Genomic DNA, 20802 nt, shown 5'->3' with positions numbered 1-20802 from the left:
GCTACACAAACATTTAAAGCAATAAGCAGGGATTTCCAAACCCTGTTCCTCCGAGTCAGGCTTAAAGACTTAGCTGGATAACTTTTTTCTAGACTAACTTGGCATGTGCCAGGCTTTTCCATTCCTTAGAGCAAGTTGAAGGTCCTGCAATGATTCAGGAAGAAATCGCTGCCATTGGGCAGTTTATAGTGCTGAAAATATTACAGAATTGTGGGTAAACAGGGATTAGTCAACCTTCAGAATAGTTCATGGGTTAGGAGCGAAACCAGTTATTAAATAGTGATTTATTAGAGTTAATCATTTCTCTTTTTTAGATCTCATTTTTGAAATTTCAACTTACAGAGGATGAAAAGATACATGATACAGGTACAACATCTTACAAGTGATCACTTCTGTACGCAAAATTGTCAAAGGAAATAAGAACCTATCTCTCATTTATGCAACAGAGCTCTTCCCTTCAGAGTAATCTGCTTAGTTTCTGCTCTCCACTGCAGCGCCCGTTCTTCACCGCCTCGACACATAAAACCTGGCTTCTGACTCCGAGTGATTAAAAAGTCCCATTTTTTTTTTCTTTTTCTTTTTCTTTTTTTTTTTACAAATCAGCAGCAGCAGCATCCTCGCCAAATTCCTCACTCTGACTCATCAATCACTGCCTCAGAAAAACTCACCATATCTAACTGGCCTCAGGGCTGTCCCTCGCCCTCTTGCTTCCTTGCTGCAGGCGTGTGGAGGGCGCACTTCATGCCAACCAGACTGCCATTGGCACTGGGTCCATTAAATGTAAAGTGCTTTGAGTAAACTTTAAGTCTAGAAAAGCACTGCACAAATGCATTCATTCATAGTTCACTCATTCGATTCCTCAGGACCAGCGTAAACAGCCCCGGAAAATTCCTTCAGGAGATTCCGCACAATCAGTGTAAAGTCAAAATAAATTAATAAAATAAGAGTTTTTTTTTTCCATATCAAAGTCACTTGTTAACAAAAAAAGCATACATTTCCCAATATTCCACAACAAAAATGGGAAAGCCTTTCTTTTGTAAAATCTTTCGGCCAAGGACACTCGCTCTCTCTGCTACAAAATAGCATTTATAAAATAACGTTAACCCAATACTATATTCTGAGGGAGCGGGATAAGAACAGATGTGTTTAGGACGTTGGACAGAAGGTCTATGTAAACATTAGTATAAGAAATGATAATAGAAGGATGTATGCCCCTGGCAAATATGCTTCAAATGAGCTATTTATTGAAGTCAGCTGAAACCAAGAGACCAAAGAGCAATAATTAATTTCTCTGCAAATAGGGCTAGGGCTCTTATATACACAAACGCTTCATCCGGAAGCCACTGGTTAACTGAAAATAGATGGAATGAGAGGGTTCAGGTCCTCAATTCCCCTTTGAGTTAAATACACAGATTTACAGCTCTTTTACAAGAGTCACCAAAAAAAGGGAAAAGAATTCGTAATTATATTAACATTAATAATAATAACAACCCCAGTTGTCGTACAGCAGTAAAAATGAGTCACAGACATGGCATTCTAACTGACCCCTTTTTTGTTTTTGTTTTAAATACCATGGCAACAGATGACTCCCTTTCAGTCGCCTGAAACCACCAGTTCGTTTGTTAAACACAAGCCATTAGCCATTCATTTAATTAATTAAATTTCAAGTCAGATGAAAACCGCTGTGGTTTTTAAAAGCCAACCAAAACCAAGAGTGAACAAAATGATGCATAATGAATGGAGCGGTTTGGCTTATGAAGCACACCCATTAATAATTTACACGGCTTCCAAATAATAAATTAACAAATGAATAAATAAACAAGCAGGCAAGCAAACATCAACAAACTGTTTTTTTTTCTTTCTTTATATCGAGAAAAATAAAAATGGGTGCTGGAATCCTGCGGTGTGTTTTACAGGTTCTGGTGAGGGATCTCCAGGTGTCGTCTCTAAAACTCTTGTGTGTGTTATTTTCAGTGCCGCAGTAGTTCCTGCACAACTCCCAGAGGAAAGGAACAGGAACAGTTCTGCTGTACTTCAAGGACTCTGACATAATATTACATGTTTAAAACAGGCCCCATGTGGAAGTTGCACTGTTACGGTGAGAATCCGTCATGAGAAACACTTCATACCGCTCTACGTGAAGTCTCCAGAATGCTTTTCCCAACGTTGTGTGTTCTTTGTACACACCTTTTCTGAAACATTTATTCAACAAGGGTCCTCTGTGACAAACGTGAACCAGTATCACGCGCCACCAAAAACAAGTTAAAGAAGGATTCAGAGCACTCCAGATATCTGGCCTTAATCTTAACATTCTGAGCAAATCCATTCATCACTGTTTAACGAACCATATTTAGACCTTTAGAAGAAAGTGACTTGCTTTCGAACACTGATCTGAACCATTTCTGAACTCTATTCACTATTCAAACATGACTCACGGATTAACCGAAGCGGTCACAGCAATGGAAGTGTCAATTAATCTTTTACATTTATTTTAAAACCACATTTTTAATTTTCAATTAAAGGATTTCAACAACTGCATAATAGTTTCCTAATTGAAAAGTACATTTTAACAAGCCACAATGGCCACTTGTGCTCTGTTGCACCAAGCTTTCCTTTTATTTTGTTGAAAGCCTATGACTGGATATTAAAAACGCTAAATGAGTTCTGATGAAACGAGCGGATAATCTGTGACCACAAATATAAGGAGTGACCATCTGTTCATGCTTTGAGATCTTGCTTCATAAATGAATAAGCTCAATTACCTTAAGGCCAGAAATCTACAGCACGCTTACCATTCGAATTCTGTGTTTATTTTGACATAATGTGTGTTTAATGAGAAGAGTCTATCTCACATCATCATAGATTTACCCTCAAGCTGAATAAAAGTTTCATGTGGACGCTTACAAAGGACCAGTCTCACAGGACCAGACATGATCTCATGACATGAATATACAAGGACAGATGCAAGTAAAGAAAGCCCACTTTAAATCTTCCTCCCAAATTCTATTTAGATGTGCTCTATAACCAACTGATTCTATCGATTACACAAACAACTGAAACACTGTTGTTGGCAAACAGAGCTGTTTACCCTTGCAAGAGGTAGCACTTTAGTTTTACCACACACAAACCCACACACACACCCCTAACCCACCAGTTTTTAGGAGGAACCAAGGCAGGAACACACCCATGACAAGGCCTCTCTCACTCACACCAGTGGGCAATTTCACACATCCGGTATCCTAACCAACATGCACTTTTCTATATTCGATTGTTCAGACCTGTAAACACAGTACACACAGGAAGGTGGTCCTGAGTTCTGTACTCTTGCATGTTTCTGTTCTATTTCTCCGGTTAAACTTTAGCCAGCTCCCTGTCTACCTGCTCTGCTGTGTCCAATACACAAAGGACCCCTGGCTACAGGAGCAACTTAGCACCGTAGGTCAAGGTCAGGTCACGCACAGTTCATTTGGGACCGGACCAAGACAACCTCAGTATGATTGTTTTGGTCCACTTCCAAGTGATATACCTTCTTTCATACCTTCCCAAATGAACCGCACCAAGGGTGAAAACAAACCAGAGGTCGATGGCACCCTTGTCCATTTTCTCATTCATCTCTAGCCCAAAAGGTATCCACTCATGATTTCCCCCAAAAACCTTGGTCATGAGATTGTCTTGACCCTCAAGGTTAAAAGAAAAGACGAGAAACATTGGGAAAAGTCTAATGAAGGCTTCATATTGAGCTGCTAATCTGAAATGTTTCCCAGCACTGACTGACTGACCACATCTGCTGAGGTCTTTATAACATCAAATTACAAATCAGGGCTTATCTCAGACGTCTCTGAGAGCTGTAAGAGGATGAGAACGTTGCCTTGGCTGAGAAGCATGGCGGTGAGCTGAGGTGGGATGGCACAGTGTTTTCTCGAGGGGGAAAAAGAGGGTTAAAGCACTGTGGCGTTGTGCCCTTCCATCTTAGGGAGTCTGGAGTCCTGCACTGTTCCCATGGTGACCAGCAGGGGGCGGCCGTCCTCATTGCCGCTGGTTCGTGCCAGTGTGAGGGGTCTTTGCTGAGCTGGGGGAGGAGGTGCTGCGGCTGGGGGTCCCGACATGGAGACGGACACCGACATGGGAATGGGGGGTTCCAGTGGCAGGCCCTGCTCCTGGTAGCCGTAGCCGATGTTGCCGCAGGGGAAGCGGCGCAGTCTGTAGAGTGGGACTGGGGGTAGGGCTGCAGAATCTAACAGCAGGGGCGCAGGGGCTGGTGGGGGAGGAGGGGGCAACAGAGGCCTGCAGAGACCTTGCTGTTGTTGTTGTTGCTGGCGCTGGATCTGCTGCTGGTACTGCTGCTGCTGCTGCTTGTGCTGGTGCTGCAGGCCCAGAGCCTCTGCCACAGTCACAGTCCGGCCAGAGTGCTCCTGACCCTCAGCTGGGAGCCTCTGCTGGCCTCCCGCCTGCCTCTGAGCCTGAGCCTGAGCCTGGGCCTGGGCCTGGGCCTGAGCTTGGGCCTGCTGCCTCTTCTGTTGTTGCTGAAGAAACCATGAGCCATAGGTAGGGTTCCACAGGTTGGTAGGCTTCCCGTTGCGGTTTTCCTTATCACTTGGGAGGGCTTGTGTGAATCCCAGGTTAACATGGCCTCCATCCTGGGCTGAGGAGGTTGCGGTAGGGGTCTTGCTGCAGGATGGCTGCCCAGGTCCTGAAGGGGCTTGTGGATGTGAATGGGGCTGAGGTGGAGCTCCAGGTGCAGCTCCAGCCTTGCCGTCAGCCAAGTGGCCGCCCATCAGCAAAGCCTCGGCAGCTCTTTTGGCCTCCTCAGAGCGGGACGAGGGGGCAGGAGCAGCCTCCTCTGATCCCTGAGGAGCCACCAGCAAAGAAGCCGCAGCCGGATCCTCTGGACGCATGGGCACACGCTCCTCCTCCTCAGGCACAGGGCCATATTCCACAGGCAGTGGGACATTCACCACGTCTGGGTCCTTAGTGGTGGAAGAAACAAAATGGAAATAAGGTTTGACCATTTCTTTTTTCTGTTTTCTTAGTTCCTGATCAGCCAGGACACAAACATTGAATGAGATTTGCTTCTGTTCTGTGCTAGAGTTTCAAGCCTAATGTAGCTAACTAGTAATCCATGTGGAAAGCTGCCAGGCCGACATTTGATTAAGTGTTCCTTCACACACACTGGTTTGGTCCAAACCTAAAGAGCATGTGCGAAATATGACCACACACATTCGTTGTCTTTGTTTTTATATCACGTTACTATAAAAGCTAACATTCAACCCACTGCGATTCCCACTGCAGCACCACTGTTTTTTTCCCCAAATTACAGATGTACTAGCAAACTACATAGGGTATGTGTGGTGTAATTTGGGACAAAGAAGTAAGCAGCCTGTGCAATGAAAAGGACGAGCATTGTATGTATTCTTTATAAAAGATATAAGCTTGATCTGGGCCACAAAAAAGTCTTAGTAAACAGTAGAAATAAATCTGTTAATTCAGACACACACCCCTCTCCAAACGGGTCAGTGTCAAGTATGGGGAGATGCAGCGCACCCAGGTGATGATGATGGGTCATAGGAATGGCACTGAAAGTTCTTTAGTCCTCTCATTATATTGCAGTGTGAGACCAACACACACTGGCTCAAATGTAAACAATGTAACAAAACTCAAACCTTGGTCTGGACTTTCACAAGTTAAAATGTCCGAAATCATCACATTCTCCTCAAATCACATCAAGCCCTTGAGTAATCCCAGACTTGCTTATGTGGTTTTATCTATTAAACTAGTACAAATGCCAGAAAACATCTCAGAACCTGTAGTCTAAATACTGTTTCTGTTATTATTCATAATCAAAAGTTTATATAAAAAAAGCAGCATGACCACATCATTAAGATGTAAACAAAGACGTCTTAAGGCATTTGCACTTTCTGACATTATCTAAAAAGCCAAAACTCACATCTGATCACTCTGCCTCTGTTTTCTGTGTCTTTACTTACACCTTTATGCTGCAATGTTACGATGCAGGCTGCTTGCTAAAGCCCTGTCGCTGGCTGTGCTGGCGAAGAACACGGAACAAAGTCCCTGACGTGGGTCAGTGGCCGTGAGTCTCCACACAAAGTTTGACCCTGAATAAGTGTTTCCCTCACTCTAAATGAGTAGCATTTAGCAAAGAGACACTGATGGGTATAAAGGGCAGAAGAGAGCTGAGGAGAGGCACCTGGCCACAGCCCAGCTTCAATCTGTGCATCTCAGGGCTTGGCTCAGAGCTCTGCCACCTGTGCCAAGTTATTGCAGGGCACGGCCAGTGGTGAGCCCTTCACACCAAACTCTGAAAATGAAGAATGAATTAAACATTATTTAGACTAGAGTTTGTGTAATATTTCCTTGTATTTAAAAATGTAGCAGCCATATTGAAGTCCGTTGTACTTTTTTTCATTTTTTATAGATAACAGAATATGATACAGTGTCTTAAACCACATTAGCCAGTCTATCTGTGATTACTCAAGTGCTGGAAGCGATTTGAAGAGTGTGTGATGATTTAATCATGCAGTTGGAACAATGTTGGCCTGCCTGCTTTACACTTCCTTTACTTGTTAGCTACATTAGGCTTTAAACAGCAGCGCAGAACTACAGTGATTTCTGATGAAGGCAGTTTTTGTGCTCTACCAAGTCTTGCATGGCTGCTAGGAATCTCACTTTTCTCAAGGCCTTTCCTTTATTTTAACTCTAGTTTTGGAGAGTCTTGCTTTTTCACTCACTTTCTAGTGCCGTGTGCAACTAGAGGACATTAAATTAACTCCCCATCTTCTGAAAAATTAGTAACTCTTAATGGGAGTAACTGAATAATTAAAGACGTGATGGGTACCAGAATTTTTAAGCTACTGAAAACTGCAGTGAAGAGTCCCACAACAAAAACACTTCTGCACCTGCAAGCAATAGTCGATTCTCTCCAGAATGGTGGAGAAGTTTGGCCTGTCCTCCGGTTGGTGTTGCCAGCTCTGTGTCATTATCCGATATCTGTCACACACACAAACACACACACACACACACAAAGGTTGACTCATTAAAATAGTGTTTTTTGTTTGTTTCTTCATTAGTGCCCCCACCACCCCCAACCCACCCCACACAAACACACCAAACAAGGCTATTTACTGTGTGGGTGATTGCCTTCGGATAGCTGAGAGCAATGCTAGACTGAAAGGCAACCAACTGAGATTTGATTTAATCAAGGCTGTTTTATACTAATTGCAATTTTCATTTCAGCTGCACACCTCAGTGATGTTTTTGTGTAATGTTTGCAACCTATTGTGCCCGTCGCTCCACAGAACGGAGGTGCCATTCGGGGTTTGATTAGGCTTGGGGTGTGTGCAAAATAAACCGCAAGGAATCAGACACTTGTGTGCTTTCACATAAAACAAGGCTCTGTGGTCTTGGCCTAGATCGTATGAGGCTGTGCATTATTAATGCAGAATCAATGCCCCAGCTGATAAAGTTTGTTCTTTACACAAATAAGAAAAGACAACAAAAGTAGAGAGAAGGGACGGTCAGTGATCACATACAGAGAAGAAGAAAAAGAAATACAACACACACAATGACTCAGAGTGCCGAGTTGGCTGCTGGTGTGGCACTGCTGAAGAAAAACATGTAGTGTGTAGTAATTAGATTGACTGGGATTTGCTGGCATATGTGTACAGTTAGTGCATTATTTAACAGGTGGTTTTGTGTAACGGGCTGATTGGGGAAATTGTGCAAAATTAATTACACAATAAATGCACATTCAAAACAGTTATTGGAAAACAACACATTGTGCCGTAGAAAACACATTACTGTTCCACATGTCTGTGTCCATTTAAAGACCATAAAACATGTGCCTAAGAGTATGATATAACCTTTATCGCATCCAGTCCATCAGTGTTTGAGTGTGTGTACAGTGTCCTAAACAGAATTAACTCTATAAAGCAGTGCCAAGGATAAGGACACTCACACTGGACCAGGGCAGTTCTTTGGAGGATCCATCCTGCCTCCGTTAGTGACAAACTCAAGAACCTCCTGATTACTGCGACTGGGGTAGGGCATATAACCCAGAGAAAAGATCTCCCATAGCAACACACCAAAAGACCTAGAGAGAGAGAGAGAGAGAGAGAGAGAGAGGTGGGTACATAAATATCAGTCAAGATCTATTACTGTAATCAAAGTTGGCTTTGTCCCGTTTGAACTTGGTGTGTTACGGTGTGTGATAAATATTGTATTGTGTGGTATAGTTTGCAGTACAGTGTGACACAAAGTGTGTAGGATGTGGGTCAATCCTTGGTACGTCTGGATGACTTCATGTCACAAAGATACATGAAAAAATATGGAAATGTTTTATTCCTCACCAAGTATCAGTTTTTGAGGTAAATATTCCTTCCATAAAGGCTTCTGGAGGCATCCATTTAACTGGGAGCATGGCACGGCCACCTTTTCTGTAGTAGCTGGCTCTGTGGACACACACACACACACACACACACACAAGCACACAAGGTTAGTCACTCATTCTGAGGCCACCATTAAGGACGCCCACCACAGACCAATAGAGGTGACTGATTAACAGCTTTAAGATCACAGTCAAAGACAGAGAAAGAAAGGAGGCAAAAAGTGTGTGTGTGTGTGTGTGTGAGTGAGAGAGAGAGTGAGAGCAAAAGACTGACTGTAGTCATGGAAACATGCTTATGTTCATTTCTCATGCAGTAGGCATATTTGAAAGTATATTCATAATTTGCTACAAGAGTTTCAGCAACCCCATGAAATCCAAAAACTGTGTGCATGTGGGAGATTGCCTCTTCAGCCCAAGCTCTCATTACTGTGGCTTATCACCTCATCAGAATGTACAACAACCCGTACCTGTCTGTATCCTCCATGCCCTGCATAGGCTCCACCGGATCCATTTGTTAAAGGTAAACCAAAAAAGCTCAACTCACATAAGTCAGATTAGCCACACTGTATTATACCATTACTGCTAGGGGCGGGTGATAACATAATGGTATCATTATTGCAATATGTTTTCTGGAGTATATCATGGGTACTTTAATTATTCATTCATTCATTCATTCATTATCTGTAACCGCTTATCCAGTTCAGGGTCGCGGGGGGGGGGGGGGTCCAGAGCCTACCTGGAATTATTGGGCGCAAGGCGGGAATACACCCTGGAGGGGACGCCAGTCCTTCACAGGGCAACACAGACACACATTCACATTCACACCTACGGACACTTTTGAGTCGCCAATCCACCTACCAACGTGAGTTTTTGGACTGTGGGAGGAAACCGGAGCACCCGGAGGAAACCCACGCGGACACAGGGAGAACACGTACTTTAATTAAATGTACAACAATTCAGGTGTCATTATAAAAAAGTACTTAGGCTTATTGTATACAACCTGTAAATAATATAGCAACTACGCTACATACACAGATCTAGGTTATTTATAGGTGTTTTTCTGCCATTACATGTTTTTTGGACATTTTAAGCATTGTGAAGTTTTGGGGTTTTCGGCATTCACTTTTAAACTTTTCTGTCCATCGTTGTTTTCACCATTGCTATGGAAACTGTGTTGCATTGCAATGTATTCTGGGCATGTTCTGCTTCTGAAGTGGACATTAATGTTGTCCCTCATCCCTCCGAGAGCTTATTTAAGGCACTTCATTTCAGTCCATACTGAATGGATGGCCATGAAACAGCCCTTAAGATGGTGTCACGGATTCCCCCCGAGGCAAAATGGGCAAGAGCAAGTTAAAACCAGAATCGAGACACAAAAGGTAAATGCTGGAACATTGCTGTGAGTATTTGATGGCATTCAGCCACATAAACATTAGCATTACTGGGTTAGTCATATTGCATTTCTTGGAGTTCCACCTGTTTCAAAGGTATTCCACAGTCTAATACTAAGTGGGATTATACCCCTCAGTGTTTGGCATTGATAAGGGTGACCTCATGTTCCAGAACATTCAGACTTCTACACAGAGAGAATATAAAAGGTCTGGGTGCACAATTGAATATATTTGTCCACAATAAGCAGCTGTATACTCCACAACGGGTTTCTACAGATTACTCAACGTTAAAGGCGCTCTTGACAGGAGAAGGAATATAAAGTGTGGTCTCTGAATTTTGCACACTTGTGTATTTGATCGGTTCCAAGTTAGTTGCAGAGTTAACATATTGTGGTGCATATTGTGTACTGTGAACATTTCCACCCTTCATACAACACAAACCCCACAACATCCAGTTCACTGTGATTGAAGACTGGGCCAATACACTATTCTCTTTATGGGGACCATATTGTAATTAGGCCCAGTCTGAGGAACTTACTCTGGCAAAACACTCCAAAGGAGAATGTGCCACAGCTGAAGCTAAATCATACATGGCAGAACGCTGCAAAAACTGAACTCATTCCAGTCATTCCTATGCGGAATGTCGGACTTCAGATGGGATAATAGATTATGGTCCTCTGAAGACACCCACACTGATAAATCTATGGTAAAACCGGATTATAATTCAATCCCTATCTGGATTCTATTCATAATTCAAGGAGATAAAGTGCACACAATAAGTAATTTAGTATAAAAGTGTCTAAAACATCCCCTGATCTCTTTTTCAGTAGATATTCCTCTCACCACCCACCCACCTAGCCAGCCTCTGTGGTCTCACAGAACTTTCCTCTTTCACACAGGATCTTATCTGGACCTTACTCCCGTATCAGATCTGCTACAGTTATCTTAGCTCACCTGTGGAGAGAGAGGGTAGAGAGAGAGAGAGAGAGAGAGACTGAAAGAGAGCCTGATCGTTACTGTGTCCCTCAGCTATGTGTAGGACTAAGCTGGTGGGATAGAACGGTGTTAAGCTGGGTGTTTATCAGAGAAAGGAAACAGAAAGAGAGTTGGGGGGTGGGGAGTAGGGGGCTGGTCAGACATATTGCCTGGTGTCTCCCAAACAAAGACATTTGCACTCCTGACAAAATCTGCCAACTGCCAGCCCTTATCATGTCCTTGTGATGCATGAGCCGCTGTGTGGCCCTTTGAGATATGGCCAGCCACAGCCGACTCCAAGAGATCACGTTGTGGCAATTTTACATATATATGTCCTCTGTGTAATCCCACACACTGCAGACACACACCGGACAAAACCGCGAGACAAGCGCAGCCGCCTTTTGAAGCACGGAATGGAAGGATCATACAAAGCCTGGGAAAAGCTCTCCCCTATCTTCCAGCAGATCGTTAAAGGCTATATTCTTCACCTTCATTGTGATTGCTAAGAAATGCTAAAGAAGCTAAGATGGTAATTAATATGAATTCAAGACACAGCACTATCTATTAACAACACACCAGTGACTTAATAAATTACACGGTTAAAAGGTGGCATGCATGTTTTAACATTCCACATTTATATATGGATTCAAGCTCAAGATCACATGGAAATAAGTAAACAATATTCTGATTGGGGGGTGGCACGGTGGCGCAGCCACAAAGCTCCAGGGACCTGGAGGTTGTGGGTTCGATTCCTGCTCCGGGTGACTGTCTGTGAGGAGTTGGTGTGTTCTCCCTGTGTCTGTGTGGGTTTCCTCCGGGTGTTCCGGTTTCCTCCCACAGTCCAAAAACACACGTTGGTAGGTGGATTGGCGACTGAAAAGTGTCCGTAGGTGTGAGTGAATGTGTGTCTGTGTCTGTGTTGCCCTGTGAAGGACTGGCACCCCCTCCAGGGTTTATTCCCGCCTTGCGCCCAATGATTCCAGGTAGGCTCTGGACCCACCGTGACCCTGAACTGGATAAGCGCTTACAGATAATGAATGAATGAATGAATATTCTGATTGGTTGGATTGCACATTTGCATAATGTGAACTCCACCAAATTCCAATAGTGTTGAACGGTTAAAATTAGATGCACAAACTGAAACAGTTTCGGTTCCACATTGCTGGAAAAAGGCCATAAAAGGTTTTTTAAATGGAACATCTACAATTGTGGGCAATCACAGTTCTCTCTGGTTGTTTACATCCCAAATGTAAGTGTCTTTTAAAGGTGGAATAGTGTGTTTGTGTGGAAAAATAACAACTGTTGTTTGTACATTGCTGAAGTTTAACTTGTCTGCACATATTTATTCACTGTTTGAATTACCACAGAGACTCGTTTGTAACTCAAGTTGTTTAGTCTTGCTGCAGATTCAGTAATGTAGTTAGCTGTCTCCTGAGTTTGGAGATATTTCCACCTTGTGATCCGAAACAGCAAATATAAGTCTATATTAACTACCTGTGGAGCAGGAATAGACCAATATGCTCATCTCAGTTCACGCTCTTCAACGTTTGGAGTTCTTGTCTAAAAATACTCCAGATGCCTCTGCCATGAGCAGAGATGGAGAAAATCTAACATACCGGACAGAAACAGTTGGTCTATTCATTCATTTACCAACACTGGGGCTTTGTAAACACATCATACTGCTTTTCAGCATGCAAAAAGACTAGAATATGGCAAGGAAACATCTTCAGAAGTTTATAAAAAGTGTTTTGATTACAATCGTGAACTACACCTTTACGGAGCTAAAAGTAGTTCTTTTAAAAAACACTGCTCCACAGAACTTTTTGGCACCTTTATTTTTTTAAAAGTGTTAAAAGCCATGTCTAGGTCCATCCCTCAATAGAAACACCCAAATCTAAATGTCTTTTCCATCTCCAAAGGTTGTTTAAGAGTTTAATATTCTCTACAGAGCCATGCACGAATGAATAAAAAGCAAATAAGCTGGACACCGCTGGGTAATCTGTGTGTGTATTACTTGCGGGGGAGATTGTTTGGGAGTAAACAGAACAAAGACAGAGTAAACCACACCGAGAGTGAGCGTACGTCTCAGGGTTAATCATATATATTAAACCAATACCTCACACGCCCAAATTCCCTGAGACAATCTGATACCAAGCCAACGGTCACTGAGAGTCTTTAAAGTGCCCACCATGTTTGCGATTGAAACTTTAAAACCAATTCATGAATAAACAACCCCTGCCCATGCCCACCCCAACATCTCTTCTCTATTGTTCTCGCTCACTCAACTCCTCCATTCACTGAGCACGGCGGGAATGTCCCAAAATCTACATCAGCAATTAGAGCTCTTTATGGCAGCCGTCCCAAGAGATCAGCGCAGCTCCAGCACCGTTCCCTCAGCTTCCTGGTGCCTAATAATCCCTTCTTTTCAGCACCTAAGTGAGTCATTGTCTGACACTCACCGATGCTGCTAAAGAAGCTGTCAGCCTTGTAAAGGCTGTACTCTCAGAGGACCCTTGCTTCAATGCCAACATGTGCTTTTAAACATTTCACCTCCCACTTTGTTCTGAGAGTTCTGACCGAAGAGGCATCGCTGTGACCAGAATCAGCTCAAGAAAAGCATGTGGATCTGAAGCTCTTCTGTTCTATCTACACTGCTGGAACAATGCAAACAGGGCTTTAGTGGGGCACGCTCATATCTTTGCTATCCAGCAAATGTTTGAAATAGAATTCTACAATTACATTTCATTTTTTATATATTATAAAATCCATGACAATAAAATGATATTCTTGTTTATTTACAGTTGAACTTACACAGCATCATTCCATTCAAAACTCAACACAAACACTGGTGAGAAGTGACAGCCAATCACACCCAGTGTCCTCCCAACCCTGAAAGAGAGCTAACAAAGCATGCAGAGCAACAGAAGGTTTGTAATTGTAGACCTAACAAGTGCTCCTGTGTGGACAGTGGAGCTGATAAAATGGACAGTGAGTAAACAAACATTTTGATATTTAAAGCATTCCAAACAAATAATAAAAAATTCCCAAAGCAAATGTGATGCACAAAAATATACAAAAAATGGCTGGTGGTGAGATTAGAAAGCCACAATATATAATAACTCAGTGAATGAAAACTGAAATCTATATATATTTCAGTCAGTAATTAACAGACGCATTCTTCTAAAACACCTCCGTACGCTACTGCTCAGTGCTTCCCCTTCTGTAATTGTTTTAAATATATCCCGTTTTTTCTGCTAATAAAACTAATTAAAAATTAAAAAAATAAATAAACAGCCCAGTGCTTGGGCTACATCTGCACTGAGTAGCTCCAGGTTCTCATCACAGTGAAACTATCCATCTCATAAGAACAAATTCAATCCAAGCCCCAAAATATCAACAGCCCACCAATGTGTTTCTGCAAAAGTAATGTCCTAGAAAAATAAGGTGTGTAGAACATATTCAGTAGCGCTCGGAGAATCCCAGTTAGCTCATGAGACCATATTGTTCAGAGTTAAAACCACTGGTGATAGACACTTAACCCTTTGCTGGTGAACATACCTGTAGATGTCTCTGGCCATGCCAAAGTCTCCAATCTTGGCTACTCGTCCTGGACCTTTACAGGTCAGCAGACAGTTCCTGGCTGCAATGTCCCTGTGAACAGACAACGATGGGTTATTAGCTGAGATTCGCCACATAGTCGAATACATTAAAAACAGTTAAAGAATCTGTAGAACATCTGCAGGAAACTAAAAAGTATAACAAAGTGTGACGGCATTTCTATCAGCAGTTCACACAGTTGCTGCTTCCAAGGGTGTTTTACTGGAGCTGAGCTAATTGCAGCTGTAAATAAACAGTGAGAGCAGGTGACCCGAATGAGGAAATGATGGCAGAGGCAGGAAATGAACTGTGAGATTTGGGGATTTTCATAAAGGCAGCGGTAATAAAGTCCAATAATGAGAATATCCAAAACATTATGATGAAGCAGTGTGTTATTGTCATGATGTGTTAAATTAAGATGTTCTATTTTTCACGTCTCCAAACATATTACTGCAGTAAACCAGACCTGTCATTACAGTGTGTTCTGTAGTTTAGACACTTGTCCTCACTCAAGTGCTGAGATGTGCATCACAGACAGATACTGTGCACACATTCAGGGTAAAGCATTTATTTGAGAAATAGTTTAAATTTGTTTAAAACCACATTACAGTAAATATAAATGATCCAACCGATAGGTTTGGTACTGAAAGCTGCTTGTGGAAGTCTGCAGATCGGATTTTATGTGGTCTGTGGTACAAATGATTTGTTTAAAAAACAAAAATTACATTATAATATGAAAAAATGATGGAAATTAATAAATCTGGCTTCCATCAAATTCCCATGGGACACTAAATCTGTAATTTGTTAATTCACTAGGACTTTTATTTAATAGGCAAAAGGACAAAGAAAATATTTTCAATATTAACAAGTTAAGAACATGTATTAGTTCTACATTCATATAAATAAATGTAGGAATTGATGACTACAACACACTCCAATAAAAAGCAGGGACAGAGGCATGTTTACTACTGGGCCACATTAACTTTAATTTGTATTGTAAACTAACTGTTAAGGGTCTTCACCTTGGCATTTTAGTGTGTGTGTGTACATTTATGAGTGTATTCTCCTTGAGGAAACTCAGCATTATTTACCATCCATTTTCAAATCCGTTTTTGTAATTCTTTATTATATGATATCAGGTGCACTGGTGATGGAGTTTAATGAATCTATGCATTAGTAAGTGTCCTGTTATGTTGTATATGTGTGTTGTATATGTGGTTTTTCATATTAACATTAATGTTATAAAGTTTTAGAGGCAAAAACCCATTATTGCCCAACTAAATCATTTTAAGAATACACTTTGCTGTCTATTTTCAATATAAATGTATAATCAAAAACATGCAAAATAGCAACTTTACAGGAGAAGGAAAAAACCTTAAATTTAATGGGAGTTTTTGGAGCATTGCTATTGTTCCATTCATCATGAAGTTTTTACCTAATGTGAAGGCCAGCTGCTGGGTTAAAATGATGTAGTAAACTAAACTTATATGGGGTTTCAGGACATGCCAAAAGTACAACATTCTAACAGACCATACTTCAGGATGACAATGAAAACTGCATTCGAGATTTATAGTCAAAATGAGGACTCTGCTGCTATTCACAGTATATAAGAACAAGGCCAGGTCCCAGAAAACTGCTTGCTCTTTTGTTTTTCTAAAGTAGGGACAAGTTAACACTGCTTGTAGCATAGAGCTGAATGTTTCAGGGTCACAGTGAAACAAAGGGAAATGAGTCAGGAGTGTTTAAGAGAGAGAGAGAGAGAGAGAGTTTAAAGCAGTTGCAGACAGACTCATGTATTCTCTGGACTTTATGTGAGCAGAGAGAGAGATGGTCTGGACTGGTGGAGAGGTACAGAAGGAAGGATTGGTGAAGGGAAGTGTGGAGAAAGCCTTATGTGTGTCTCAGTGCACCTCCCCATTAGCCAGATTGATGATTTGACTGCATGTGTAGCGTAAATGAGCTCTAATTGGACTCGTTTGTCACGGTCGCCTGGGTGTGTGAAAGTGTCAGAGAGTGTGTGAAAGTGTGGAGAAGAGGCAGAAGTTCTGTCTCAGGTGAAGAGGAGATGCCATGCTGAGAACAGCATTGCAGACAGAAACAAAATGTGCTGAGTTCAAAGGATAGCAGACTGACCATCTGCTGGATGTATGGACAGAGAGTTTGGCTGATGTTTGGTGCTGTTCCTGGCCTACCTCTGCCTACCTTTGGCTCTACCTATGTCCCAGAAGATTAATAAAGACAGCTGGTACACTCAGATCAAAGCCAGCAATCAAAGCCAATCAAAAGATTTGTAATATAAAACATGAAACTAGTCTAAAACAGTCATAATCCATACCTAGTGTAGAGCAATAACAAAAAACCTACATGCAACAACAGTGTAACAACTGGTGATGTGCTGATGATATATATCATATACATGTGCATTTATGTAAGCTGTTTTACTGTAATCAATCTGTAATACTGACAACAACAGGCAGATACACAGTTTGCAGATACAAATTGTAATAACATGACTTTCACAGAAACTTAATTTACAGTCAGACAAACAAACATAGAAGGAAAGGCTTTGTTGGACTCCTGTTTCAGCATGTGCTTGAACTTCAGTCATCTCCTCTGGCATGTCTACACCCAACAAGATGGCCTCTGCAAACCGGTTCCGGGGTCAGGAAAAAACTGTTATTTTTAAGGGGTTCTGAAACAAGCTCTGTGTCTTACCTATGAATGAATTGGTTTTCCTCCAGATACTGACAGCCACGGGCTATGTCTCTGGCCATGTTCAGGAGATCCACCATGGTGAGGCTGGAGGGTTGCTCCTGAAGATTTACGAACAAGAAAAAAGGGTCTGACATAGAAAGCAATGGAGAAAGAAGATAAAGTGGTTTGACTGGCAAAGACATAAGGTCAGAGAGAGCCATGTATTTATTTCCAGTCAAAACCTTAAAATTCATTCAATTTTAGGTGATATTTCTGACCATGCTTCCAATGATCTTAGATTGAGTATATTTTATATTTGTGAGACAATTCATGCTTCAGTATAACATCCACAGGTGTTTTCAACCAGGGATATGTAACAGTAAAAAAAAAAAAAGAAAAAAAAAAGTATATTTTGGATTACTTGGACTGTAAGACTGAACATAGACAAAGACTAAACCTAGGTAAACAAGTACTATTGATTTATTTCAAAGACTGAAAGAAAATCTCCTGAAAGGAAAGAAAGCTGTACTTAAAATTGGCATCTTTTCATTACACAGTACCTACTCCACTCGGCTCGGCTCAACAAGCTTTTGGGACCTGAATTGTCCCTGGTAAATCGTCCATTAGCACAGCTCGCCTAAGAAATTTAGCCTGTTATATCGCAAAACACCATATTTAACAGGAACTGTGAGCTTTGGACACCACAACAACGGAAATGATAAGCATTATTTGCTCATAGTGTATTCACGTGTTGTCTCGTTTTCTGGGACAGCACCATTCCTCAGTTCAGACAGATCAGAAGATTATATTTTGTTCCTTGTTGCACTGTCCAGCTCTCACTGGAGTCCTTTGTCGACCACCAATTCAAGGAGTGCTCTTCAAAAGACCACAGGCGTAATTTTATGAAATAAAAAAAAGAATAAAGGTGATACAAAAGGTTCTTTGAGTGTTGTTTTCATAAAGAACCACTTGCTAATTTGTTTAAATGGGCAAAGAACCTTAAGATCAAGTGATTGTTTTTAAACCTTTAAAAGGTTCTTTACACTCACACATCTCACACCCTCAAACAACACTTTGTAGCATCTACATGTGGGAGATTTTACAGATGGCTAGTTTGTGCTGTCTGCATTTCATTGTGATTGACAAGTCTCTATGGCCAATCAACACTCTGCATGGTTTACCCAGTTCCATGTAGCAAATTTGCCTAATGGAAATGCAATAAAGCTCAATAAAGCTGATCCGAGTGGAGTAGGTACCATTCAGTAAAAAATGCCGATAGACCCTGTATCCCAAGCCTCTGGAGGGTAGAAGAAGAGAGGGAATGTGTTTGCCACAGCCGCACCAGCGGCAATAATCCGCCTCCCTGGCTGGGACACAAGCTTAGGTGGAAAGTTAAACTTAAAGGCAGGAAGTATTGTTTGGAGACAAACTGCATGGACAGAGGCAGGACTCAGTTCAACTAACTCTCGCTCGATTTTGGATGATTCCATTGTTCTTGTGTAGAAAACCTATGAAGGGTGTGCTAACAGGTACACTCTTTGATTTGTGATATCCTGATAGGCTATTTATGTTCATTTAAATTTATGCTGGTGTGTGATTATACACAGTCTGAGAGCCACACTGCTCCTGTCTCTGGGGGACTCCCTCCCAGAATGTTCTCTGCCACAGACACATTTATTAATTTTGACTAGAAGTAAACCAAACGAGAAGGTGACTTTCTGACAATATCATAGGGAAAAAGGTCCTAAACAACTGAGAAGAGAACGAAGACATTTTCTCACCAGTCGGGGTCTTGTCTCTCTAAGGAAGCTTTTAAGGTCTCCGCCAGCCATCAGCTCCAGCAGAATGAAGCGAGGTAGTGCTTGTAAACTCACGCCTATACACCGCACTATGTTCTGATGACTGAACTTACTGCCAGAGAAACAGAAAGAGAGGAACCAATAAACATTTAAAACAAGAAGCTACGTAAGCCTCTGTATAAGTGTGTATCACTGCGGAGCTGCATTACCTAATTATGAGAGCCTCCATCAGAAAATCCAATTCATCTTGCTCAGAACACACCTCCGGGAGCGTCTGATTGAAACAGACATTGACAGACTTTAACACAAGCTCCTACCACTTGTACATCATTACTGCCTCATCAGAAAACTGGCATCAGCCACTTCTGACTTAGTTTAAAAACACCATCTGTGGTTCATATTAGGTCAGAATGTGATGACAAATTGACCAAAGGCAATAATCCAAAATGGGAAAAAAAAAAGTATTCTTCTTCGCTTCTCCTGTAACTATATTTTGGAGATACAAGGTTTAATTCTAACAACAACAATGCATTATTTATCCACAAATTGAAATTTGTGAAGAAACCTTCTGACTTTGAATGGTACACTGCTGTCTATAAACATGGACAATGCTCAGTTAAATAACAAATATAAAGTACCAACATCTGTACGCATGAATTTAGTTCATACTTTCACACACTTTTAAAGATGATATTCTACATTCTTGGTATAAAAATACCAAGTGATTTAGCAACTCTAATAATAATAATAATAATATTAATAATAAAAATAATATATGCATACATTACAGAATTGAGTTGCTTTGCTTACACATTTTATTGTAGTTTGTAGTTTTGCCCAAATATGTATTTATTTATTTATTTTATTTTTATTTTTTTTTTCATTCATTCCTTATCTGTAACCCTTATCCAGTTCAGGGTCGCGGTGGGTCCAGAGCCTACCTGGAATCATTGGGCGCAAGGCAGGAATACACCCTGGAGGGGGCGCCAGTCCTTCACAGGGGAACACACCCTCACTCACACATTCACTCACACACTCACACCTACGGACACTTTTGAGTCGCCAATCTACCTACCAATGTGTGTTTTTGGACTGTGGGAGGAAACCGGAGCACCCGGAGGAAACCCACGCAGACACAGGGAGAACACACCAAACTCCTCACAGACAGTCACCCGGAGGAAACCCACGCAGACACAGGGAGAACACACCACACTCCTCACAGACAGTCACCCGGAGCGGGAATCGAACCCACAACCTCCAGGTCCCTGGAGCTGTGGGACTGCGACACTACCTGCTTAGCTCAAGTGCCTTAGAGCTGCCCGTCCTTCACTGAAATTTTCACAAACTCCTAACTATTATTAGCAGTAGATTGACCAGAGGAGGATAGGTCACCCCTTGTGAGCCTTGGTTCCTCCCAAGGTTTCTTCCTCAGCTGAAGGAGGTTTTCCTTGCCACTGTCGCCCTTGGCTTGTTTCACCTCGGGATTTTTAATTTTTTTACATTCTTTACATTCTTACATTTCATGTCGAAACTTTGTCTAACCAAAATTCTGTGAAGCTGTTTGTGACAACATCAGTTGTAAACAGCGCTATACAAATACATTTGATTTATTGTTTATTTATTTTGGTGCAGCAATGTAATCCTATCTTAGAAGGGGACTGAACCAAAAGTTGACATGTGGAAAGTTAGGCTCTGCATTATGTCAATCATTGTTCATAAAAACAAAGCCCTGTTAGACAGCTCCAGGTTCCTGAGGTTGAGGGCCCAAAGTGACAGTCTGTGTGGAGTTTGGTGTGTTCCCCACTTGTGTCTGTGTGGGTTTCCTCCGGGTGCTCCGGTTTCCTCCCATGGTCTCAAAACACACATTGGTAGGTTGACTGGCTACTTTAAGTGTTCATAGGTGTGAGTGAATGTGTGTGTGTGTGTGTCGCCCTGTGATGAGCTG

General features: G+C 41.8%; 1 protein-coding gene across 2 annotated transcripts in view; it reads right to left on the bottom strand.

The window, feature by feature from the left end:
• Positions 1-288: 288 nt before the first annotated feature.
• Positions 289-20802, bottom strand: part of alk (ALK receptor tyrosine kinase) — a 453640-nt gene continuing 433126 nt past the window's right edge. For both annotated transcript variants that reach the window (XM_066675096.1, XM_066675104.1), the window contains 8 exons: positions 19067-19131; positions 18840-18969; positions 17080-17177; positions 14326-14418; positions 8364-8465; positions 7973-8107; positions 6915-7005; positions 289-4967 (listed from right to left, as the gene is read on the bottom strand). In XM_066675096.1, the coding sequence (XP_066531193.1) occupies positions 3939-4967; positions 6915-7005; positions 7973-8107; positions 8364-8465; positions 14326-14418; positions 17080-17177; positions 18840-18969; positions 19067-19131 (1743 nt within the window). In that variant the 3' untranslated portion in view covers positions 289-3938. The remainder of the gene's footprint in view (positions 4968-6914; positions 7006-7972; positions 8108-8363; positions 8466-14325; positions 14419-17079; positions 17178-18839; positions 18970-19066; positions 19132-20802) is intronic.

Source organism: Hoplias malabaricus, chromosome 1 (assembly GCF_029633855.1).
Source record: "Hoplias malabaricus isolate fHopMal1 chromosome 1, fHopMal1.hap1, whole genome shotgun sequence".
Classification (NCBI taxonomy): Eukaryota; Metazoa; Chordata; class Actinopteri; order Characiformes; family Erythrinidae; genus Hoplias; species Hoplias malabaricus.
This window is presented reverse-complemented; position numbering and strand designations above follow the sequence as displayed.